This window comes from Crotalus tigris, unplaced genomic scaffold, assembly GCF_016545835.1.
Source record: "Crotalus tigris isolate CLP2741 ecotype Arizona unplaced genomic scaffold, ASM1654583v1 scf7180000017939.2460400, whole genome shotgun sequence".
In the NCBI taxonomy this organism is placed as follows: Eukaryota; Metazoa; Chordata; class Lepidosauria; order Squamata; family Viperidae; genus Crotalus; species Crotalus tigris.
In genome coordinates, this window is record NW_024096731.1 from 1787168 (window position 1) to 1812269 (window position 25102).

Sequence of the window (25102 nt, forward strand, 5' to 3'; positions counted from 1 at the left end):
TACACCCACAGACCAAGGCTCCATTGCGCCCAATCTGATCTGCAGTTCAATTGCTTTCTTCTTCTTCATCCGAAAATAAGGCTCATGGGCTCCTTTCAGCTCAACGTTTGGCCCGGTATTGCGCCGATGGGTATCGCACGCGGGGCCTCTTTTCCCTCCCCTCAAAGCGCCTGCAAGAGGAAGCATTTTTTGACCTGGCGGGCGACGAGCACCAGGGGGCGCTGCCGGGCCAATTGCTCCCGCCGGCGGGCAGGGCCAAGGGTGAAGAGGCGGGGAGGGCGGACGGTGCGAGCTTCACTCCAGGCGAGACGCGCCGATGAGTTCGGCGGTGCAGCAGCTGATGAAGGTGTTTGTGACTCGCAGGATCCCCCCAGCGGGGCAGGCGGTCTTGGCTCAGGCCGGCGTGTGAGTGGCTCGCCTTGCTTCTTAATGCAAAGAGAGGAAGGGGCTCTGTTGATTTTTCCCGAAGGGGTTGTGTGCGGGTCTTATATTTCCTCAAGGATTTGATCTTTGGAAAGACTTGCGCAGGAGCGGCCATTGCGGGCGCCCTCCCCGGTTGGAGGGGGGGGGTGTAGGGAGGCGGGAGGTCCCGGTTTTCCAGGGGCTGCAAACATCTGGACAGCCAAAACTGACGCTTCTCAACCCATTGCTGACATCTGGAGACCATGCGGAATTTTGCAGCCGGGATGCATGTCCAAACTTTCCTTAACATGCTTGTGGAGTGGGGTGGAGGGGACATGGTCAAAACCTTGCTTCCCGTCAGAGCCGAGGATTCATTGTAACTGGTGCGGAGCAGGGCCGCGTAAAGGGGCCGCGGCTGCAATGGGCCCGTTGCCCTCTAGCGGGGCTACAAGCACGGGGAGGGCGCGGGTTGCTGCAGTCCGAGTTTCCCGCTTTGCTACGGCTTCCTTCTTCCCGGAGGCGGGAGGGGGACGAGCAGGTATAACCACGAGTTCAAACTGTTACGTGTTAGCCAACGGGCAGATCCGGCTGTGAAGAACGTTCTCCCCAAGCTGAATTTTTTACTGCTAGTTTCTCAGACGTTTCTTCTCCTTTCTCCTTCATTCTTTGCCCCCGTTTGCGGATTATTCTGCTGTGAAGACAGGGATTGGACGTCTCGTTTCCGCAGCAGTCAGTCTCAAGTGTTAATTTAGAGCAGGGTTCCAACCTTGGCTGGCTTGGGAATTCTGGGAGTTCAAGTCCACAAGTCTTAAAATTGCCAAGGTTGGGCACCCCTGATTTAGAGCAACAAGGGAGATCGACAGTTGCTCTTGCCTTCACCAAACTCGCTTTGGCCAAGATTGATAGAGCAACATTAAAGCCATATGTACAGTAACTAGGTCTTATTAAAAATTCCCACTTCTGCCAAAATTATTATCGTCCTTCACAGTTGTTGTCCAGTCCAAACCGAAGAAGGTCATAGCTCTCAGGATCTTCTGTAGTTGATCCCTGGGAGTGGAAACTATTGAGAATTACTCTGTGATTGGGACTCAGTGTCTAAAATACAAGTCCGTGTACATGTTAGCAATAACTTACTTTTCGTGAAATGTTCAACAGGGTGAGCTTTGTTTTATCAAATTTGTTAACTCGTCGTGAGAAGGAATAGCTGGCTTTTCATTCTCTGAGATAGGAAAACACGAATAACAGAATAACCCCGAAGTTAAGTAACTTTGCCCTAAAGTCCCAAAACGTTTACATTTATTTTTGCAATTAATTGTCCTGGTTTTATTAAGCAATAAAAGTTTGCAACCTTCAGAACATTGGATCGCTGCCTGGTCTAACTTTGGTCTGCTTCTTCCTTCCCTTTTAGTTGCAGCATCCAACAGTGGGATTCAGAGGAACCAATCCCACAGGCAGAATTGTTAGCAGGGGTAGCTGGCAAAGATGGGCTCCTGTGTCTCCTGTCTGACCGCATAGACAAGGAAGTCTTAGATGCAGCAGGTAGGCATGGAGAAGGTGGTGACCTGCAATATGCTCAAAAAGGTTGTGTGTATGGGGATACTACAGGTAGTCTTTAACTTATGAACATTCATTTAGCGCCCATCCCAAGTTACGATGGCATTGATAAAAGTGACTTACAACTGGTCCTTGCACTTACACCATGGCAGCATCCTCACGGTGGCACTTGACCAGGGCTTGCATTTACAGTATTTGCAGCATCCCAGAGTCACATGATTGCCACTTGTGACCTTCCCAGCCAGCTTCCAACAAGCAAAGTCAATGGGGACGCCGGTAAGGAAGCTCCTAAGTCACAATCATGTGATGTGTCACTTAATTATATCAACACTTAACCATGAATTTTCCGATCCCGATCGTGGTGATGTTGAGGGCTACCTATATAGACATTAGCTCGCTCAGTATCACCAAACTGTTATTTACACGGCAGGGAAAGCCTCAGATGCTTGGGATTGGATCCAACTCAGCTTTATTTTCCTTCCTAGCTCCTTCTTTCTGTGATAGCTTGCCTCCAACCCCTCAGGATATCTAGCCAGACAGTCTGGATCTGAAAAACATCCCTTGAGCCAGATGTGCTGTTAAACCCCCTGATTTTATGTTGCATTCATATCTCTGTGTTTCTATGCTGTCTGCTGAAGAAATTTTGACCTTGGTCTTTAAATATAATAAACCATGTCAAAAAATTTTAAGCCATGATTATATTCAATGCCGAACGTATAATGAATTAACCCCTTCCTGTACATCAGTGGTTCTCAACCTTTCTAATGCCGTGACCCCATAATATAGTTCCCCATGTTGTGGTGACCCCCAACCACTTATACATCACCGGTTGCCAGGGGTGTGGCCAAAGAAAAGGGGGGAAAATGGCGGACAGCCTTCTTTGGCGACCCCCGTGAAATGGTCGTTCGACCCCAAATGGGGTCCCGACCCACAGGTTGAGAACCACTGCTGTACATGATGGTTTGTTTGCATATAAAAATCATTCTGACTTCATTTGAATATACGAGTAGCCCTTAGAGCACCTCATAACAACCTATTCTGGAGCTGTAGATGTATGTATTAGCCTTTATGTCTGAATTAGGATTGTACACATGGAGCTCAGCTTGTATGGATTTGACTCGCTTATTAGAACTGCGCAGTTTACTATTATTGACCCTGTAAGTATGCATGGAAGGCTCTGTTAATTTCTTTCTCTTCTCTCCCCCCCCCCCCCCGCTTCCAGGTGTTGAATGGGTTTTGGGCAAAGGGATTTTGGATCTTCTTCCAGCACTGTGCAAAAGATTCCTCTTACACAGCTATCGGTTGTGCAAGTGCACAATCTTTGTGTGTTGAGTTTTACCAGCACGCATTGACCTCAAAATGTGGCAGTTGATTAGTGAGCTGAAAAGAAAAAGAAAGACTTGCTAAACATTTGGTATCTTAAAACACACTGCTGTGACAGTTTTTCAGTCTGAAAATAGAACCATACAGTTTTCTGCATTGTTAACATTTGGACTGCTCACTCAAAATAAATGTTTAACTCAATTTAGATAGTTATATATTCCAGAAAGGGGCACAATGGCTCTGTGGTTAAAGACGCTGAGCTTACCAGCTGGAAATCTAACAAGCCCTGGTTTGAGACCCAAGCACTACACAACGGAGTGAACTCCCATTCTTGCTCCAGCTCCTGCCCAACAGTTCAAAAGGATGCAAATGCAAGTAGATAAATAGGTGCCATTTTGCCGGTCTGTGTGCCTTGGCGTATAGTCATGCCGGTCACATGACCACGCAAATATCCTCAGACAATGATGGCTCCCTTGACTAAGAAACAGATAAGCACCACCCCCCAGAGTTGGACACGACTGGACAGGGGAAACCTTTACCTTTACATATTCCAGAACATTACTGAAGGTTTGTGGTTTGCTTTGGATGAACACTAAAGGGAAAACAATCTTTTAAAAAATATTCGTTTGAGATAATAATGGTCCTTGTGCAGTAAATAGTTGGTAGTTGCCATTCCATAGATTGATTAGGCTTAGTGGACTTTAATGGCTGAGCTAAGGTTTTGTTGACTGATAATGCAAATGAAGTTTGTAAACCTATTTAGATAAAAGTGGGCTTCCATTCATTGGTTCTTTTGATTTTTTTTAATGTTCATATTAAACCTTACCCAATTTTTCTGTGTTTTATTAATGAATAAGGTAGACATCTTGTAAAACATTATTGCTGCTTGTTAACTTTTGGCGATATTATGGCAGTTGATTGGGTGGTAAGGCTAATATAAATTCAAGAGCCGTGGTGGCGTAGCGGTTAGAATGCAGTATTGCAGGCTAATTCTGCCGACTGCCAGCAGTTCAATTCTCACCAGCTTCATTTTTTCCAGGGCCAAGCCTCAAAGTAATTAGTACATTGTCAGTGGGATATGACCATCTAGCTATGGATGAAATTAAAAAACGGTAAGACTTGTATAATTTAAAATTCAGCCATTCTACATCAGAGCAGGGGAGATTAGGAGAGAATTATAGTGGGAGGTTTAAGTGATACAGTCTGCCCAATTTCTTTTCTCCACCAAAACTGGAGTTCTTTTTCTTGGAAAAGCACCAACCGAAGTGTATATAATTTAGGCCCAACCTCTTTAAAGGAAAAGCTGCTCTTTTGTAAAGATCACTAATTGTATAATAAGATCCTTGGATGGGGCTTGGTTCAAGCGGCTTGGGTTTTAAGGTTCAAAGATTTGTGTCCTTTTTAAGAACTGCAGTTACTTGCCTCAGTGAATTTAGACTATTTCCCATTTGGGTTTTAAAGTATGATTATTTCAGAATATATTGTTGTATAAATTCATTTTTAGAAGCCAATTATGTCAAAGGGGAAGCAGAACACTTTCTTCCATTTATTATTTTCTTTATGCTACATAGACCCATCCACGGCCAGTTCACTCACATACCTCTTTTCAGATTTATATAAACTTTATAAAATAAAACATGTTGTTGGTTCTTTGTGGATTATTTTATATACAAAGGATTTATTCAAGGGATTACTTCCATTCTTTTATGAGGGAAGAGTCTTGCTGCCTTGACATATGCACTATATCAGGGGTCCCCAACTCCCAGTCCATGGACTGACACTGAGCCACGGCATGTCGGAAACCGGGCTGTGCAAACAAGTGAAGCCCCATTGGCTGGATGCAGGCAGAACACGAAACCATGCCCCCTCTGGTCCGTGGAAAAACCTTTCTCCACGGAATCTGTCCTTGGTGCCCAAAAGGTGGAGGGGGGGGGGCTGCACTATATGATTAATGAATAAGGCGCATAACTACCCGGCTTAAAAGTGCCTGCCTCAAAGAAATGGTGATGAAAATGAGAAGAACAAGTTCCTTTTTAAATTCTAGTGGAATCCGTGTGGGGTACACGCCTGATATCCTGACAGATGCCACTGCCGAGTTGACAGTTGCTTTACTCTTAGCAACATCTCGCAGGCTGCCTGAATCAGTGGTGGAAGTGAAGAAGTGAGTGTCTACAATTTTGTTTGGGGTAAAAGGTGGGGAGCATATTGTACTGGCTTGAATATTTGGAGGTGGTGGTAATCAAATGCCTACCATTCTGGGATGATAATGGCTGCTGTATGTTAGCAAATTTCAGAGGGGGAGGCTGTTGGTAGAGCAACTGCCTTTAGGACAAAGGTTGAGTTTGCAACAGTTGTAGGTCTGTTGCTGGACTGCATTGGGAGAACTCTGTAACCGTAGCACTGGCATCTTGCAAGTAATTCATTAATGCCTCTTTTGCATTTCGATTTTTGTTGCAGCGGAGGCTGGACAACATGGAAGCCTCTTTGGATGTGTGGTTATGGACTTTCGGGCAGCACAGTTGGGATTATAGGGCTGGGAAGAATAGGTAATCCTTTTTTTAAAAAAAATATCTACCTTTATGTGTAAATTTATTTTATATAAAAAAGATTTTCATTAAGTAGGTTGGGAGAAGCAAATGGCAGCTCAACTCAAACCTCAAATCACTGCCAGTTATTGTTAACTGAGTATCTACAGTAGCAGGCACAACACAATGGAGAGGTATAGTTGTGCCATCTTTTCAAAACTGGAGACTTGAACTTAAAAACTGACTTGATTCAGGTTATCAGCAACTCTAGTGCAAAGTGGACTTTCTCCTGTGGATTACTCTTTAAACAAATAGCTATTGCCCCAAAAGGTACCTATTTGCCTTTGTTTTTTGATTTCATCATTGCTGTTACTCAGATCTCAGACTTTCAAATATTGCTCCGGATGAGAATAAGAGAATACACTTTCAAATAAGTGAATTTGATACAACCGACAGTACTTTGTCAAAGTAGAGCTCATTATAATGAATTGAGATTAGCAATAAAGTCTATAATACTGGCTAGCTAGCGATCACAAAAGCACTGACCAACACAAGACAAATGTTGAACATGACTAGCTGTGGTTTGCTATATCATCTAGCACAGAGGTCCCCAATTTTTGGGGCACCAGGGACCGGTACGATGGAGAAAGGTTTTTCCATAGACCGGAGAGTGCGTGGTTTTGTGTGCTACCTGCATCCCACAGATGGGGCTTTGCTTGTTTGTGTAGATCAGTTGCTGGCATGCCACCGTGGCCCGGTAACGGTCCACGGATTGGGGGTTAGGGACCCCTGATCTAGCAGGACATCCACAGAAAAGTACTTTTCCACTCAATAGGCCACTGGTTGGCTGGCCTGGGCTCCTTGTAAATCAGCGGTTCTCAATCTGTGGGTCGCGACCCCATTTGGGGTCGATTGACCATTTCACGGGGGTCACCAAACAACGCGATCCGCCATTTTTTTGTCAGCCGGCGCAGGGGGCGCTGCCGCGCATGCATGCCGCGCAGGGGGCGGTGCATGGGGGCGCCGCCGCACATGCGTGCCGCGCAGGGGGCGCCGCCGCACATGCGCGCTGCCTGCTTATGTCCAGGGTCGCCGTATAAAAAGGTTGAGAACCACTGTTGTAAATCAAGGGAAAGTTAACAGTATCTTTTGCACATGAAAATCTCAAATCCAACGTTGCCTCTTCTGTAACCACTTTGGCTTTAGTAAAGTATACTTTTGGCTTTCTTTTCTTTCTACTTGATCAAGCTGGGGCAGTGTAGGGGTTGCATTTATCAAACATAGCTGTGGTCCATGTCTCGAACTCTGGAATTGTTTTCCTTAATTGTTTGGCTAATAGTGCAGTCCTTTGCCTATTTGGAAGGCATCCTGGGAACTGAAATCTAACATCTAAGGGATACCAAATTGAGGAAGAAAAAAACTTAGGTATATATGAATTTCTCAGAAATGACTATATGTTTCTTACAACTACCATGTCAAGAATGAAGAGGTTTTGTATTTTCCTTCTGCTTCTAGGGCAGGCTGTAGCACATCGTCTGAAACCTTTTGGAGTCAAAAGGTTTTTGTATTCAGGTCATCACCCCAAACCTGAAGCTGCTGTGGAATTAAAAGCAGAGTTTGGTGAGAGTTGTGTTTTATTTATATGAATTTCTTTATATTTGTTTTTCGTCCACTGATTGTTCTAAACAATTTAAATAGAAAACAACTTTAATGAACATGAGATTAAGCAAGATATACATGAAGTAATTCTTGGGATACTTGATTATACTTGTGGAGAGATTTAACAAAGTTTTAATTTTTGTATTTATGGGGGAATTGTAAAAGTAGTAGTAGTACAGGCCTTTCCTTAAAGAGGAATATAGATTCCATCCTTAAATAATTTGATATATAAATAGGAGGAAAGTAAGAATTCATTTACTTTGATCTTTGTCAGACTTCTCTAAAGAATGTTGAACGTGGCCTAGGTTGGCAGAAGAAACCAGGATCATTGTTGAAAAAGTATATTGGATGATGGCAGATTAGGGAATTGATAAATTATCAAAATGCAGCATAAATTGGATGACGCTTAGATTTTTGACTCACAGCAACTGTGACCTGTTAAATCATTCAAAAGTAAGCGTTAATTGGATTCTTTTTAAATATCAGGATCATTATTTTTTCCCTTTTTCATTCCTGTGATTGTTGGCAAATGTAAAAGATAGGGCTGCCATTATTTCTTCACATCACTGGCTAAAAACTAATACAAAAAAACTTTCTGCTTACAATTGTTGATCTTGATTTTACCATTGAGGTGTAAAAAAAAAGCAATAAAAGGAAATTGTTTAGGTTTAAATATGACATTACCCCACACCCACACACATGACTCATTGGAAAGTTTCCTTGCTAACTGACATTTTGGAAAAACGGGTGACTGAAAGCCAGCAAAAGAAAGCTAGTCTCTTAATAATTTATATCAATCTATGGTTCTTTTTTACAAGTACCCCTTGACAAGCTAGCAGAGGAGTCGGACTTTGTCATTGTAACTTGTTCTTTGGTGCCTGAAACTCAAGGGATGTGCAATCGGGACTTCTTTCGTAAGATGAAGAAAACATCAGTATTCATCAACACAAGCAGGTGAAAAAATACTGTCCCATTATTTATTCTCTCCTATTCTATACCACTGAATTCACCCAGATTCACCTGTATATTTCATAGCACACAGCTCCCATTGTTTCTTAATTTTGCACCTGCAGGAGAAAATTGCCCTCTAGTCAATAATCTACTTTCAACTAGTTGAGGAAAGCTGAGCTACATGGAAATAGATCAGCTTTTCTCAATGGGTTGAAAACAAATGCTTCTGGTGGGTGACTCATTAAATGGGCAAACGAAAGAATACTATCTGGTGTATAAACATCCCAACAGGATATTCTACAGCTAGTTGAATAAATACTGTGTCTCTTTGACTATCCATCACTATAATGCCAATATTTTAAATCATGTTATTCCTAAAAAAGCAAACCCAGGCCCGTGATTGCTACATGAGATATTCTGCATCAGGTGTTATATTGTTTATAGTTATCTTAAGATTATTCTTAAAGGAATAGGTTTCCTATCAAGGTAGGAAACTATATGTTGGTGATAAAACCACATCAGGTACATTATCTAAAAAATGTATGATTTTATAATTGTATGCAACAAATATAATCATCACAAATAAAGGAGAATGCAGAAACTGCCCAAAGAGATCACTACCAATATCCCCTGGTATCTATATATTTGTTTAGCACAGGGGTTCTCAACCTTGGCAACTTTAAGACTTGTGGACTTCAACTCCCAGAATTCCTCAACCAGCAAAGCTGGCTGAGGAATTCTGGGAGTTGAAGTCCACAAGTCTTAAAGTTGCCAAGGTTGAGAACCCCTGGTTTAGCAGTATCTTGCATGCATTGCACCTCAAACTCTCTCCAACCGCTTAAACAACTTCATAGTTAAATTTCCATTGCTGAAGAAAATTGATTATATTTCAACCAATGTTTCAAACATTTTTCCATCCTTGCATTAGCTGCTGTTGCTGCTGCTTGTTTTCAGGGACATGGCACTGTGTATAAGAGGGGAGGGAAATGTACCTGTTTCCTGGATTAGAGTTCCATCTTTGTGGAGGTTACTACCACTGCTGTAATATATTTCCACGTAGTTTTACTTCTTCCTGTGTTATTAGAGTGCTGTCTCACTTAAATAAGTCAAATTAAATTTTTCTTCATGCATCCATTATATTTAAGCACCATGTTGAAAATAATCAAATGCTGTTCAGCCCTCAGCTACTTCAGAGAGAAATCAATCTACTTTCCTCTGCTCAGTGTATTTAAGGTTAAAACTAGGAAGTGATTACGCTTTAGATTACATTTTCTGTTTGATCCTTAGCATTGTTTTTGGCACTATTGCTGTCCTCAATTTGAACATTGGTACTCTCTCATGCTTTCCTATATATTTGGAATTGTTTTGGATACAGCCAAGCAAAACATTTTGTAAAGGTAGGGATTAATAATCTCTTCTAATCTGCAAGTGGGCCACAGGGTGAGTGGCTAAAGATATAATCACTGGAATTAGCAGGACAAAAGTTTTAGAAATGTTATTTTCTGTTTTGGAGGCTTTGAAAGGGGTGTTTCATGAGCACCAAATCTTGCAATATGTTGGGATATACTTCTTGTACTTTAAGCATCTCCAAACATGAAAAAGCAGTATGATGGGGGGGAGGGGGCAATAAGATTTAAGGAATGGTAGGGAGCCTTATGTTTTTTAAAAAGTGCAAGATTGTTTGTCACACCTGATATGAGAGCCACAAGTAACAAACTTTTTGTGGGCTGTATGTTGCTCACTTCTAAGATCAATGTATGCTTTGACTGTATGATCAATCAAACTGGTAACAATTGCTGACTGGGAATTATGGAAACTGAAGTCCATTATATCTGGAAGACATCTAAGGCAGACTGCTAAAATGGAAAAATACCTTAGTGTTATTTCTGAATTGCCAAAATCTGCAAAGGGATAAAACAAGGAATTTTGTTATAAAATATTTCCATGGGACATAAAAACATGATAGCTAGTTTGGTGTAGTGGTTAAGGCATGAGACTAAAAACTAGAAGACAGTTCTAGTCCCGCTTCGGGCACAAAGTCAGCTGGATAGCCCTGAGCTAGTCACTTTCTCACAGCCCTAGGAAAGTGGCAACGTCAAACTACTCCTGAAAACTCTTGCTAAGAATACCACAGGAACTTGTTTGGTCTCCAAGAATTGGACATGATTGAATAAAAAAAGAAATATACATAAATCCCATCTCTCTTATTTTGTTTTATCCAGGGGGGCAGTAGTCAATCAGGATGATCTTTATGAAGCTTTGGTGAATGGGCAAATTGCCGCAGCTGGTTTAGATGTTACAACCCCAGAACCTCTACCAACAGACAACCAACTTCTTTCTCTCAAAAATTGTGGTAAGATGATCTGATTTGCATTGCTACTTCGGTACTGTTTTTTGATATAGGAATGGTGGCTGGCAGACATCAACCAATACTGGATCATTCACTTTGATCAGTATGCAGATAGGGACCTCTGGTTTTGAGAAGATACAGACATAGTTGAGCAGATTTTTGCAATTTTAAGGGCTAGAATCCTATTGGATTAACATAAAAGATCTGTTAAATAATTCTACATCCCTAATCCTATACTCTGTCATTGTCTACGCTTCCTCACAGTTACAGCATGAGCCGAGTATTTCCCAAAGTATCAGAGCTCTAGAGGAAAAGAATGGAAACAGAGATTCATTCACTCTGCTTTTCTCACAATGAATCACTGTAACTCCTCTCAGTTTGGCACACTTAGACTGTGGCTAAGCTGACGTTGCAATTAAAAGGCATTGTTTTTACAAACTAATTTAACAAAGGGTTAAATGTTTTTACACTTTACACGTAGCATGTACTAATGATACCTTTTTCTCTTTCACACCTTAAACAGTAATCTTGCCTCATATTGGAAGTGCCACTTACTCAACAAGAAATACAATGTCAGTGCTGGCCGCTAACAATCTTTTGGCTGGCTTGAAAGGAGAAAATATGCCAAGTGAACTTAGACTATGAGAAGCTAGTCTATTCAAGCTAATATAAAGGGGTTTTTAAATGTGGTGGATTTAACTTTTTGTCCCCCAGTCAATTCTGATCGGGCTTGTTGCCTTTCAAATAAAATAGAGCACATAATAAATCATGGTTTCCTGTGTCATAACTTTTAAAAAGCAATATGCTAAAACTTTCAAGCGCTCATAAAAAGCTATGTACTATGGTTTGCATATGCCTCTACAGTGGTCCAGTTAACAGAGCACAGGTAAGAAAGCAAACAAGAATTATGAGATTCCTTTTGTCTATTATTTCAACATATGCATTTAAGCAGAGACGTATTATATTAATGAACTCAACATATTGAGCTGAGGTGGCACAGCAGTTAGAGTGCAGTACTGCAGGCCACTTTAGCTGACTGTGTTCAGCAGGTAAGCGGTTCAAATCTCACCAACTCAAGGTTGACTCAGCCTTCCATCCTTCCGGGGTAGGTAAAATGAGGACCCAGATTGTTGGGGGCAATGTAAATATATATACATTGCTTACTGGTGTACACCCTTAGAGAGTGCTAGCACTTAAAAGCGGTATATAAGTCTCATAAATAAATAAATATCCTTAACTTTAGCACTCATCTACATTCTGCATAAAAGGTTGGCTGGCATCAGTCTTATTCTTCCCATCAGCAACTCTTCAATACAATAAATACATAGAAAAATATTTAATAATTGTGGTAAATTTATGTATCTCCCCTATCTATTCTGCACTTTTTTTGTTCCTAATATTGACAAGTATGACAGTTTAGCAAATTGCTGCAAGATGTCACTGTAAAATTGTGTAAAGAAAACTAATTTAGAATTTTGCAAAAAAAGCTGTTAGTGTTTCCATTTCTTTTTCATGTGATCTGCGTAGATTATAAGTACTAGAACTTTATATCAGGGGTCTTCAAACTTGGCCCTTTTATGACTTGTGGACTTCAACTCCCAGAATTCCTCAGCCAGGCATGCCTGGCTGAGGAATTCTGGGAGTTGAAGTCCACAAGTCATAAAAGGGCCAAGTTTGAAGACCCCTGATGTAAGGAAATCTCTTGACAGGCAGAGAAAACAGAATATTCACTCTCCTCCCTGCCTCCCTCCATCCAAGAAGCCCTTTTCAGTTGATAAGACTCTCACCTCATTGCCATCCACACAGGAGGATTGTGTGAAGCCCCTTTCAACCCTGAGAGTACTCTATGGATTTGATTTCTCCCACTGTGGGTGGAGAGTGGTATCATTTTCATATGACTTCCAATTCACATGGAGATGATCCAAGCAACAGCATGCCTGGCTGAGGAATTCTGGGAGTTGAAGTCCACAAGTCATAAAAGGGCCAAGTTTGAAGACCCCTGCTTTATACAGTCCCTTGTCTCAGCTACATTAAAATGTATGAGGTACATTATGGATTGCAGAGCTAGCCTAAAACCCAGAGACTGTATAGTTATAGCTAATCCATTTAGTAGTAGAAATTAATGGTGAAAAGAGATGTATTACAATTTGATTATAGAACAATAAAAATGTAAAAAAAAAAAAAACCAAACCCACCTTTGTCTTGTGGATAGAAACTGAGGGAGCTTGAGTTCTAGTCCTACCTTAGGCATGAAAGCAGGCTGGGTGTCTTTTAGGGTAGCCACTCTTCCTTGGCCCAGCCCACTTCACAGCCTGGTTGCTGTGGGAAAAATACGAGGAAGAAGTAACAGGTATTTTACCACTTAAGAGTTATTTATAGAAGTGAGATTTTTAAAAAAAATGAAAACATGCTACAGAACTCTGGAATATTCTAAAATGTGGATAAACTTGATACACACAGAAACACTTCTGCTTAAATGGGGGGCCCTGGCACTCAATCTAACTGCCATGATAAATGTCAATCTTAGTTCACTAAGGTTTCTTTCTTGAACAGCTGCCAATGCAAAGTAAATCCCATTATCACAGATACAAGGACAATATTCTTAGAGACCCACTCAGCTTTAAATATAAAGTAATAAAGAGAAGGAATATTTTAGAAGCATTAAGGAGGAATTTCTAAAGGAATCCCTAATCACAAAGAAACTTTACTTTTAACTTCCCAAAATGAAAATTATTTGAAATAACAACAATAGACAAATAAGGTAAGACTTATGCTGAATTTTAACACATTGAATACAAATTGATTAGAAACACTATCAAGGATAATACATAAAACACTTCACTTTCTAGTACAAGATTTTACAAAAGGAAAACTATGAAACACCTAGATTTTGCAGTATTCAAAAGTGTATATATATACACACACATATATCAGACTGTCTAAAACTTACTTGCATTGTATTCAAGGTAAGCACCTTCATTACAGTGTATGTTACTGCAAAAACCAAAAATACATTCAGACCCCTAAAACTATGTTAAAACTATCACACACTTTAAAAGCACTTTGAGGTGCAAAGATGGTTTCATCTTCAAGATATGTAATCTTTCACGACAGAGCTCTGTTAGGTTGTTCACACACTCTAAGCAACCTATTATACAGATAAATGCTTTCACATCATTAAAAAAAAACGCCTTTAAAAAGTTTGCCCTTCATCTTATAACAATACTAATTATGTATTAGCTATACAAGTAGGTTTTATTCTTTCAGACCATCCAATCTGAAAGAATTTTAACATTTCCAAGGATTGTATCCTTATGTAATGTGTACAGCCCCATCCTAAATATGCTTACTTGGAAATAAACCCCAGAACATTCAATGGGGCTTTCTCCCAAGGATTGCAATCTTTTTATTTTGTGACAGAACTGGAGAATTTCAAAGCGCTTTTTAAAAGTTGTTTAAGCCTCACAACACCCCTGTGAGGTAGGTATGGTACAAGTATTAAAAAGTATCAAGCCTTTTTTTTAATGTGTGTGGCAAAAATCACACGGTAAGTGTTTGCCTCTTGTACTCCATGCATTCCTAAAATTATTGGCAACATGGGACAGAGGAAAAGAGTTAAAGCAAAGTGCTGGGTAAATTGCTGCTCTGCCAGCGAAGACAAGTAGTTTTGGAATGTTTATACAGATGGCTCGACTGACTGAACCTCTTGCCACACTTTAAACAAGCATATGGTTTCTCCCCAGTATGCACGCGAATGTGCTTCTTGCAGTCTGTTAGGGTCAGAAAAGTCTTGCAGCAAATTTTGCAGGCATATTTGCGAGCGCCTTCCACTACCAGGACATTGTGTTCAGATAAGGCCTTTTTACATTTTGAAAGAACGTCAGCAGAGGCTCTGGTCAACTGTGGTGGGCCAGGCTGGGAAGAATGCCCGTTTTCAAAAGAGGAAGTAGCCCCATTCATTAGCAACTGAGAATTTGGAGCATTGTCTGGTATCTGAGAGCTCCGAACAGAAGTCACAACAGGCATTTTGGGAGCTATGCGACGATACCCAGGAAAGTTGTTGGCGCCACCCCTTGAGCTCATTACTGCTCTTGATAAAGAATGCAATCCAAGGCCAGATCTTGGAAAGTCCATCCCAAATTGCTCTGCTGTGCGGTAGCCGGAGGTTTGTACGCAAGGAAGGCCCATGACATCCTGCATAGGCCTGACAAAATGTGAGTCTGTGCTCTCATTAAAAGGATTCTCTACATGAGAAACAGAAGCTGAAGAATGACTATTAGCAGGCCCAGATTCTGGGCTAATTAAATAAGAGGCTTCACCATCCATTCTGCAGTCACTTGTTGTATTTGGAATGTTGTCCTCGTGATTCTGGGTAGCACCAAAACTACTGGCTCGGCTTTTATTCAGAAAGTTTGAAATACTAAAAGTGGACTTGTGTTCTAGGTTATTTCCTACCTCCATAATATGAATGTCCCCCACTCTATCAGTACTAGACTGTGGGTCAGAAAAACTACGATCGCTGCTTTCAGGGCTCAGTTCTATTTTTTCAACATTTACTCCTCCACCTTCCACTTCAACGGATTCACTTCCCTCTGCTTGGGAAGTGACATCACTCACTTCATCCTGGGGCTCTGGAGAACTCAAAGGTTCAGATTTCACCACTACTCTCATGTGTTCTTTTTCACTGAGTCCAACCTCAGGATTCTCACACTGAAAATTGTTTTTTTGGGAAGCGGTATCTTGATCAAAACTAGTTTCAACTTGAGTTGCCTGTGATGCCATAGACATTTGAGAAATAGTTCCCCCACTGTTGTCAGACTGGCTAGGCACTTGAGCATCTTCCTGGGCACCAAAGGATTGATCGAACATAACGGTATTATCTTCCTGATTATCACTCACACCATCAGTCTTAGAATTGTCCACAATTTTCAAGGAGTCTGGGGAAAAAAATTCATCTCGTGAATGAACCACAGTCTGTGCACTTTCAGGAGTAACATCTGACATGATAGAATCATCCATGGAGGGCCTAATGCGTTGTCTAGCCCTTTCTTCAGAAGATTGTTTACGTTTGTGGAGACGCCGTATTGGAAAAGCATTTCGTTGTTCAATGTTGCTTCTGACTGACGAGCTCATAGAATTTGTCTGTTCTTCTGTGCTTTGTGTAGAATTTAATGCAGAGCTCACTATACTTAGCCCAAGTTGCTGGAGCATGAAAGACCGTTGCATGCGTGCATTCTGCTCTTGAACTCTATCACTTGGTGGAGACATTGGTAATGTCCTTGTAGTGAGATAGTGTTTGCATGCTTTTACCACAGAGTTCAAATGGAGGTGAGAAGCTGCTAGCAACACATCCATAACATTGCTCTCTCCAAGCATGAGTGTAGAGGTGTACATCATATCAATAAGAGCAGCAAAAGCTTCAGCCGTCACTACTTCACTGTCTAACTGGATCATATTCATAGTCTGATCTCCTTCTGCTACAGTGAAGAGAGCTCGGAAGTGTGTGCTGCATGCTGCCAAGACAGAACGATGGGCTTTGAAGTGCCTATTTCCAACCACAATGACACAATCACAAAGTTGACCATGAAGCCGCTGATAGTTCAACTGCTGGAAGATTTGCTCAAAGTGCCCTGGAAAATCCATGATCCTACAAAAGAAAATAAAACGTGCTTTAAAAAGGTAAGAATATAAACATCTTGGTATTTTATCCCCCCAATTAAAGAAATTAAGATTTAAAAACAAAAAGGATACTATTATATTACAATTTCCAAAACTTTTCAGACTGGGAATAACTTTGGAATTACTCTCACAAAATACTTGCTACAATGGTGCGCTAAATAAAAGGCACTCACTTACCAGAAGGCAAACTGGCAAGATTATTCATCAGCACTAAAAGCATCCCCAAATGTTATCTATCCTCTTTTAACATAACTTGTTTTTTAGTAAATGGATTCAAAGAAAGCTCTATATTACAGTCATCAATTATTTTTGGTGTTAAGATCTCAAGTTCTATATGAAACTTAGAATCATTTTTGGATGATACTGGTATCCTACAGCACAGTAATTTCTCATTTATTTAACATATTGCACTGTCAATTATGAAAGTCTCTTTGACAATACAGGTAGACCTTGCTTACTGCGATATCTTACTTACTACTTACTTGTGCAGCAAGGATTTAAAGTTACGATGGTATTGGAAAAATAACTTTGCCACCAAGACATGCATTTATGATCTTCAAGCATCTTTCAATCACATAATTGACATTACAGTGAGTATGCATTGTTCTGTTCCTGATCTTTTTTTTTTTTTTTTTGCCCTCTTTTTGCTCTTCACAGAGTAGAGGCAATCTTTAGGTAATTTCTTCTGTGCTAATCCTTTCTTTTCCCTCCCCTCCACCAGAGTTAAGAAATTGGAGAGGAAGGAATTGTAAGAGAGCAAGCAGGCTGCTGTGCTTGCTTACTCTCTTGTAATCCCTTCCTCTCCAATGTATGTAAACACAAACAATTCCTTTCTTGATAATTATCCCAGTGCTGGGTGAGCATTCCAAAGGCAGGAGAGTGAGGAAAAGGAAAACACAGTTACACTCACTTGATTTCCCACTTAGTGATTGCATCATTTAGCAACCAAGTTGCTGGTCACAACTGTAGTCAATAAAAAGGGCTACCTTTTTACAATGATATAACAAAGCAATAAAGAGTTAGATGGGGCCATGGACATGAATGTGTTCCAGGAGTGGGGCACTTAGAATATTGGTGTTCAGAAAGATCATTTTAGAAACTTAAAGTAAACATAGGAATAAGAATAAAATAGTTTTTGGTCTATGTAAATGAAATGCATAATAGGATTTCACTAAACCAGAGGTCCCCATCCTTTTGGCAACCAGAGACCGGTTCCACGGAGAGAGGTTTTTCCGCGGACTGGAGGGGGCATGATTTTGTGTGCTGCCTGCTTTGCTTGTTTCTGCGGACCGGTTGCTATATGCCACGGCCCAGTACCAGTCCACAGACTGGGGGTTTAAAGAGAATTAGTTAGATAAAATATCACTACAAAGAAAAATTTCTATTTGGAACCAGAAAAGAAGCCATTATAGTTTGTTGCAATAAAAACAACACATAGTGTTCTGACACTTTGAAGATTAACAAACATTACAAATGGGACACTGGAAAGGTCTCTGGATTGTATAGGTGATTAATCACAAAACAGTTATATACACAAGCAGCCCCCAACCTTTTAGGCACCAGGAACTGGTTCCATGGAGAAAGGTTTTTCTGCAGACCGGAGGGGGCGTGGTTTTGCATGCTGCCTGCATTCCGCGGATGGGGTTTCACTTGTTTGCGCAGGCTGGTTGCTGGCATGCTGCACACCCGTGCTGGTTCAGGGACCGGGGGTTGGGGACCCCTGATATATACAACAAGAAACAAACGATCTCTCTGACTTGTCCTCAAGAAAAAAGTAACATTTCTTGAACTGTCTGATAAATATTATTCAGATATCATATTCCTTGTTTTTTCCTTTGTAGTTTTTATTACAAATGAACAATGCACTATACTAATAATCAACAATCTATTGTTAAATAAGATATTATAGAGATGTGAGTAAATCGGCGTTATTGACCTTTTGTATTGGGAAAAAAAACCCAGACGAAATCCTTAAATAGAAAAAGAATATTGCAGGAATCTTAAATAAAAGGGAAGATTGTTGACAGTTTGACAAGCCAATAAAATGTTATTGTTTCAGACAACCCTGAAACAAAAATCTGGATTCCAAGCATTCTTCAAGTGCTGCCTGATAATCTATATATCATAAAGCTATAAGGTAAGTATGTACTGTATGATGAAATATAATCTTCAACCTACAACCAGTCATTTAATGATGGGCATGGAAAGGGTGTGTTAAGGCCTGTAAAACATCTCCAGCCATCATAAAATGTTGCCTTTCCCCACAGTTACATGACTTCATTTTGGGGAGCTTAGTAACAGGCTCAGATTTACAACTGGTTGCAGTGTCCTGCGGCCATGTGACCATTTGCAATGTTTTTCTGGCCACTGGGGAGAATGGCTTCACACTTATGACCTCAAGATTCATTTAACAACTGCATGATTTAGACTTACAACTGTGTGATTTGCTTAATGACCACCATAAAAATGGTCATAAAATTAGATCCAGTCATGTGAGTGCCTCAACCAAAATTCCAGTTCCATTTGCTGTCAAGGATGACTTATACTTCCAGTTCCTAGTTTTTCCATGTCATGAATTTATTAGTAGTAACAATGAATGATACAAATTGCAAATACAACATTAAGTTTGTGGGTTTTTCCCAATTAAAACAATGGAAAATAAATTGTGTTGTTCAATTTTCAAGTATTATATAGAAGCAAACAGTTTTGAGAGCCAATTTGGTATACTGGTTAAGGAACCAGCACAGAAACTGGGGGACCGTGAGTTGTAATCTTGCCTTAGATAAAAAAGTCTACTGGGTGACCTTGGTCAGTCATTTTCTCTCAGCCCTAGAAAAGAGGCAATGACAAACCACTTCTGAAAAACCTTGCCAAGGAAACTTCAGGCAGACACTGAGAATTGGACAAAACTGAATGGAAGGGAAAATAAATGCAGTACACTTCTACATAATATAGCAGTTAAATTACATTTAGTGAACCTTTTCCCTCAAATAATTCAGATACTTTTGTATTTGGGACAAAAATGAATAGAACCGTTTTTAAAGCTTGGTTTACTAGAAAACATCTTTACCTAAAAAAAGTTATCAGAACTTCTTTTAATGCAAGCTGAAACACCTTTTATGCAAATTAGTCTATTTTAAATAGGAAAATTTGCCAAAGGAGAATACCATTCTTGAAAAATATCCCTACTAGCACAAGTCCATAAAAACCCTGGGTTAATGAAAATACAATCTAGTCCTTGGGCTAGAGTCTAGACTCTCATTGCTTATTAATAAAAAATAAACTTCCAAGACAAATATGAGATTCTTTTATGGAAAGAGAGAAACAATAATTTAGTACAATTTTGCCATTTTTCCCAGCTACCAATCTGCCAGTGGCACATAGAATTCGCTGATCTAGAAATATGGCATACAATTTGTTATCTTAGAAATCTCCTACTGCAAGAAAAATGGCAGAGCTAGAACTTGATCTATAGTCTTCTGTTTGAATCTAAGTGCAATAGTCACATTTTGGAACTAGGGTCAAGTATGAAGCATGAAAAAAAATGGTTTAATTATGCAGCTCACACTTTTTATAAATAAATAAACTAAATAAATTTATTTAGTCTCAAACATGTCCATTTAAAGCCATCAATCAAACTAAAACAATTTTAGCTTGAAGCTTTGGAGAACCCTTGCTTTTTCAAATACCGAACTCAGCAAGCTAGACTAAAGTTCTGGCTCTTTTTAAGGCAGTTGTATTTGTAATTATTTATATTTCACAATCAAGTTCTGGTAGATATAATCAGCATCTTATTCAGTGGTTGTGATGATACACAGACATATCTCTTGATTAATGAGCATTAAAGTCAAATTCTTAAAATAATTTTGTTCTTCCCTCAAGTCAATGTATGTCAAGGAACAAAAACAGAGCAAGTCCATAGGGCTTTTGCAGTTGCCACAAACTGTTGTGTGTTGGATGCTATTGAAACCAGGAACAGAAATCTGTTTTTTTTTTTTTTAAAAAAAAGACATATTCCCTTTAGTATATTAAAGAACTGGACATATCCTATTCATTTCAATGTTCTTCCTGGCCCACCAAGTATCTTATAATCTGTACAAAACTTATTTGCAATTTCCACTGCTATATTCATTTTGGCTTCTCCCTCTTTTATCCGTCTTAGCAGCTTTGAACTGATTATTTGCAGAGGATTATTCCCACTGCTCTCTTAGTTTGAGCTTTTTCATTTGTTTTTCCTCTTCTCCCTCCTTTTCTCTATTATTGGACTACATACCCCTGTATAAAATTAGACAAAGGGCCATAGATGGCTCATGATGTAATAAGCCCTAGAAATCCAAATTATTAAATATACTCAGTGAATACAGTTAAGTAGCTAAGACAGATAACAGATTTGTTCATGACTTTCAAAAATGCAATAAATAAAATTAGTAATTCTACATCTCAAAGGCTCGTTAACAAAACCCAGAAAAGCAATATTTAGTCTCTTACTTTATATGCATATATAAAATGTAAGGTATTTTTATTTATAATATTTGGTTGACTTAAATATTTAAAACTTAAAATGAATAATTTGCTGCTCCATATTTTTAAAGAAGTGAATGCCAAGAGATTGGAATGACTCCATTTCAAGACACTGAGGATCACAGGGTTAATTCTTCTACTTTATAGAGACTTTCTTCAGCTAGAGCTGCATGAAATGCTTAATAAGCTACGTCTGAGCTGGTTAATACAAGAAGCTCCTCCAATTTCTGGAATTTAACAAATGTAAAGGACAACAAAACTCATTTGTTTAATTGTTATCTTGAATAGGGAATTTTGGTGAGTATGGCAATGTTTCTTGCCTATGGTAGGCTATACTTGCAAAAATGTTAAATACAAAGGGATAGAGCAGGTAGATCAAAAAGTTGAACAGGAGTGCCATTCTAAGTAGCTTGGTATAAGGTTTTGCACTGCATTTGGAAAAAAAATAGAAACTACTTCTTAGTTGAAAAGAAGATTTTTTTACCAGTAGTTTGGTCTATAATAAGATGCATAAAGGTAGCCTAGGTGAGAAACCTGCTCTTATCAGGATGGGCTTCTTAAAAGGTGTTGATTTTAAGTGGATTATATCATTAATGAAATTATTTTAAATAAAATAGATTTCCATCACAAACATGCTAAATCCATATCTAATTAATTATAGAATTTTTTCACACACATGAAAACCCTATTTCCAATAATAGCCAGCCAAATATCTTCAAGAGCCACTTCAAAATACTTTGCTATAATATGTCATTCCTTGTTTCCCATGTGCTATTGGCAGTGACGGCAAAAGATGCAAAATCAATACAATCATAAGCTCTTGTGCTGATATGATCCTTTATTTTTTTGGGGGGGGAGGGGTTGTGCAAAAAGACTCAATATTCAGGACTAGGAAGCTGGATGCATTTTCTTTGACTTCTACTGCATATTTATCTAATATGTTATCTAAATGCTATAAATATTTTAATAAGTAACCTGCCACACATATAGGACCATTCCTTTTTCATATATACAGTCTTAATGTCTATTTGAGATAGAATAATTTAAGATGGTTATATGACTGTGGTGCTCAGACCTTTCTTGAATAGGTTAATACTGTTTTCAATCTGATTTTGATGTTGCAGCTCTAACACAAAGCAGGATAAGGAGCAAGTAATTATGGTTTCACGGTCCTATTTAGTCACCTCTAACTTTCAGAAAGGGATGCTTTTTAATATCCTTCCAAGTGTATATTTTAATTTATTTCATTAACAATTCAACAGTTTCAAAGGTTTACAAAACTATCTCTTCATGGATAATTGCTTATCATGCGCTATATATATAATTATTACTCTATTTTGATCTCAGAAAATTATGTACTAACAGTGGAAAATATTTAATTGCATTTGCCTAAATATAGTAAAATCTTCCTCCCAAAACATACTTTTATCCCACAAAAAAGAAATATACAATTTATTAGCATATAGCAATCCTACTGAAGCATATTTTTTCAAAATTAATATAAACTATTGCTTTTTACTACACGTGATTATTCTGAGGGACAAAATAGAATTCAAGCATGGTTCTTGTGGACTTCTAATCCTTTAAATTAAAAAAAGATAATTAAGAGCCAAAATATTATGGTAAAACACTGTAGCATGTAGAAAGATCACTGGTATAATCACAAGCACATGAAGATAGGGAGAAGAAAGATTTCTTTCTGAAACTCCAAACAGTTGTTGTCCATTGGTATAGACAACATTGGTCTAATTAATACAATTATACAAACTAATAGGCTAATCTAACAGAAACCTGTTTATTTCCCTGTCACTTTACTTTCAAGTGTTATTACTCTCTAATTATACTATGAATATAGCAGAGAAAAAATGCACCACATAATAATTCTGAAAGGTTTTTTTTAGATGACCAACCTTAACAGCAGTTGGTCAGTGTATTTTTTCAAAAAAATAAGACACAAATATTAACTAACACATTTAACTTTCCCTTTCAGTTATCTCGTGTATTTGGGGTTATCACAACAAGCTGCTTAGCATCATGCAGCTTACCCAACTGAAAAGAGACTTCTAAACTATATTTTAGAATTTTGTTTTATTAGACAAAAACTGTGGGCATGGCAATGGTAGTAGCATCATTTATACCCATTCATTCCCCATCTTTCACAAGTATAAGATCTGAGTGAGCAGTTATCTAAACAAGTAAATTAATTTGAATATCCAAAACTGTAACTGATAATCACCCTGAACTAGACTGACTTGTTGGTATTTTTACACAGAACCAAATCAAATCTCAATAAACAAGAAACACCATCTAATGAATGCCATGCATGCTGTTTATATTCCTAGTAAAAGATAACATGCAAGATACCTGTTCACTGGCATACATCACTTTTCTCTCTCTCCCCCCCCCCCAGCTCCCTACAAATTTTTTGAATTTGCCTTGGAGGCCTAGGGGGTCATTCAGAGCAGATTTGAAGGCAAGGAAGCTGCAAAAGGCAAACAGCCAAACCGGTACTGAGAAAATATGGTGATACAGTACTGGAACCTAGCCCACAACATTCAAAATAACAATGTTAACCCATATATTTATTCTAGAAGTCCCAACACCCCCCCCCAAAAAATCTTGTCAAATATATCCACCTTTGAATCCAGAATACCATGGAAATTAATCTCTACTATTGGATAGGTTCCTATAGGAAGAATAGCTTTAGAGTTTCAAGGAGATAGACAAGATTAAAAAAACCAAAGATACTCAAGTTCAGTTTTCAAGTACCTGGACTTTTTCCTACCCCTGAAAAGGCCCAAACCAAATTAAACTTTGCAACCAAAATAGATATTCGGAAGGGTCAAGAACAAAAGTTCACACAGACACACACCCCGAAAGTGGGGTTCTTCAGCACCCAGCAGAAGTTTCCAACTGGCCGAGCGAAACGGCGCCCTTTGGAAACCCGCTTCTTCGGGAGGGGGGACGTTAATGACTCCTTTTCAGAGTACCAGAGTCATTAGGGGAGGCCCCTCTCTGGCTTCCCCAAAGGAACAGGCCAATAAGGTCTGTGGACGGCAAGCGAACACGCCCCCCCCCTTCAGGCCCGGCGATGCCCCTCCTCAGGCCACTCACCAATCCATGCCCCGCCCTCGCCGGGAACCCAGGAAGGGGAGAAGGGGGCGTGGCGGCGGCGGCGGCGGCAACAACCTCGCGCTCTCTTTTCGTTGACAGCCTCGTCAACGTCTGCAAGAGATTCACGCCGCCCCCTCGGACCACCAAGGAGCATGCGTACCTCACCCTTGAAGTCTCCCCCCCCCAACCCCCGACAAGTAGAGAGACCGGGCCGCGCACTGGGAAGAATGAGGCGACCGACCCCCTCTCCACCAATCACCCGGCGAACGCGCTCTCTCAGAATGCCTCCGCGCGGGGATCACGACCCGCTCCTCCGCTCAAGCCCAAAGCGGAGAAAGGCGCGCTCTCGAGATCTCAGCGAAGCCCACTTCCCTCCCCACTCACCCCCACCCCTCCAACCGCCACACGCATCCTCTTGCCTTCCACTGCCCCTAACGCGCCCCTCGCAGCCAATCGCAGCGCAGCGCGCCCGCTGCCGTCTGCCACGCCCCTTCCTCGCGCGCGCCCTACATATACTCGCATGTCATTGCCCAATCACAGTTCAGCGCGGGCCCAATATTTGGTCGTCTTTTACTGTCGTGCTTACTGCCTCACCTGCGCTGGAAAAAAATAAGGCGACGATCGTCCCCTCCCGTCCCGAATTCCGTATCTCCGGGAGGGAGGGGCACTCGTTGTTCTCTACTCTGGTGGCGTCCGTTTGTCCTTCCTTCCGTTCCTTAGGGGGGCGGACTCGCTGCCAGTTCCGCCTTTCCCCCAAACTGTGGCGGTACTCCCGACGGAAGTGACGTCACTCAAGTGGTCGCCCACTCGCTGTTCGCAAAATCCGCCGGAGATGCTGGAATTTCAACAAGCGGAGGAGGAGGATCGGCGCGCGTTCGGTTCTTGGCCAATGCAGAAGCCGGGATGGCTGCATACAAAAGCTTCTTGGTAGTTGCAGATGGAAAATCTATAAATGACTTAGCACTAAACCAGAAATTTCAGAGACGTGCACCATTCCGTGTGTTTTCCTAAATTGGGAATATAC

The 25102-nt window shown here is 40.2% G+C and overlaps 2 protein-coding genes across 4 annotated transcripts; one reads left to right on the top strand and one right to left on the bottom strand.

Moving 5' to 3' along the window:
* Positions 1 to 250: 250 nt before the first annotated feature.
* Positions 251 to 11530, top strand: GRHPR (glyoxylate and hydroxypyruvate reductase). The gene is made up of 9 exons (XM_039344818.1): positions 251 to 405; positions 1811 to 1941; positions 4319 to 4391; positions 5324 to 5440; positions 5737 to 5825; positions 7320 to 7424; positions 8282 to 8417; positions 10637 to 10767; positions 11288 to 11530. Exons 1-9 carry the CDS (start codon positions 317 to 319, stop codon positions 11407 to 11409), a joined length of 993 nt encoding a protein of 330 aa, XP_039200752.1. The 5' UTR covers positions 251 to 316; the 3' UTR covers positions 11410 to 11530.
* Positions 11531 to 13521: 1991 nt separating this feature from the next.
* On the bottom strand, positions 13522 to 24845 carry ZBTB5 (zinc finger and BTB domain containing 5). 3 transcript variants are annotated; one of them, XM_039344820.1, is made up of 2 exons: positions 24673 to 24845; positions 13522 to 16411 (listed from the first exon to the last, which is right to left on the bottom strand). In XM_039344820.1, the coding sequence occupies exon 2, from the start codon at positions 16405 to 16407 to the stop codon at positions 14380 to 14382; it is 2028 nt and encodes a 675-aa protein (XP_039200754.1). In that variant the 5' UTR covers positions 16408 to 16411; positions 24673 to 24845; the 3' UTR covers positions 13522 to 14379. The 3 variants fall into 3 exon arrangements, with proteins under 3 accessions (XP_039200754.1, XP_039200753.1, XP_039200755.1); XM_039344819.1 differs by lacking the exon at positions 24673 to 24845 and adding an exon at positions 24079 to 24392; XM_039344821.1 differs by lacking the exon at positions 24673 to 24845 and adding an exon at positions 17993 to 18046.
* Between the last annotated feature and the right edge of the window lie 257 nt (positions 24846 to 25102).

Coding starts and splice junctions, on each gene's coding strand:
- GRHPR (XM_039344818.1), top strand. CDS start 317: ATGAGTTCGGCGGTGCAGCAGCTGATGAAGGTGTTTGTGACTCGCAGG. Junction 1,942..4,318: donor GGAAGTCTTAGATGCAGCAG/GTAGGCATGGAG, acceptor CATTTTTTCCAG/GGCCAAGCCTCAAAGTAATT. Junction 5,826..7,319: donor TATAGGGCTGGGAAGAATAG/GTAATCCTTTTT, acceptor TTCTGCTTCTAG/GGCAGGCTGTAGCACATCGT.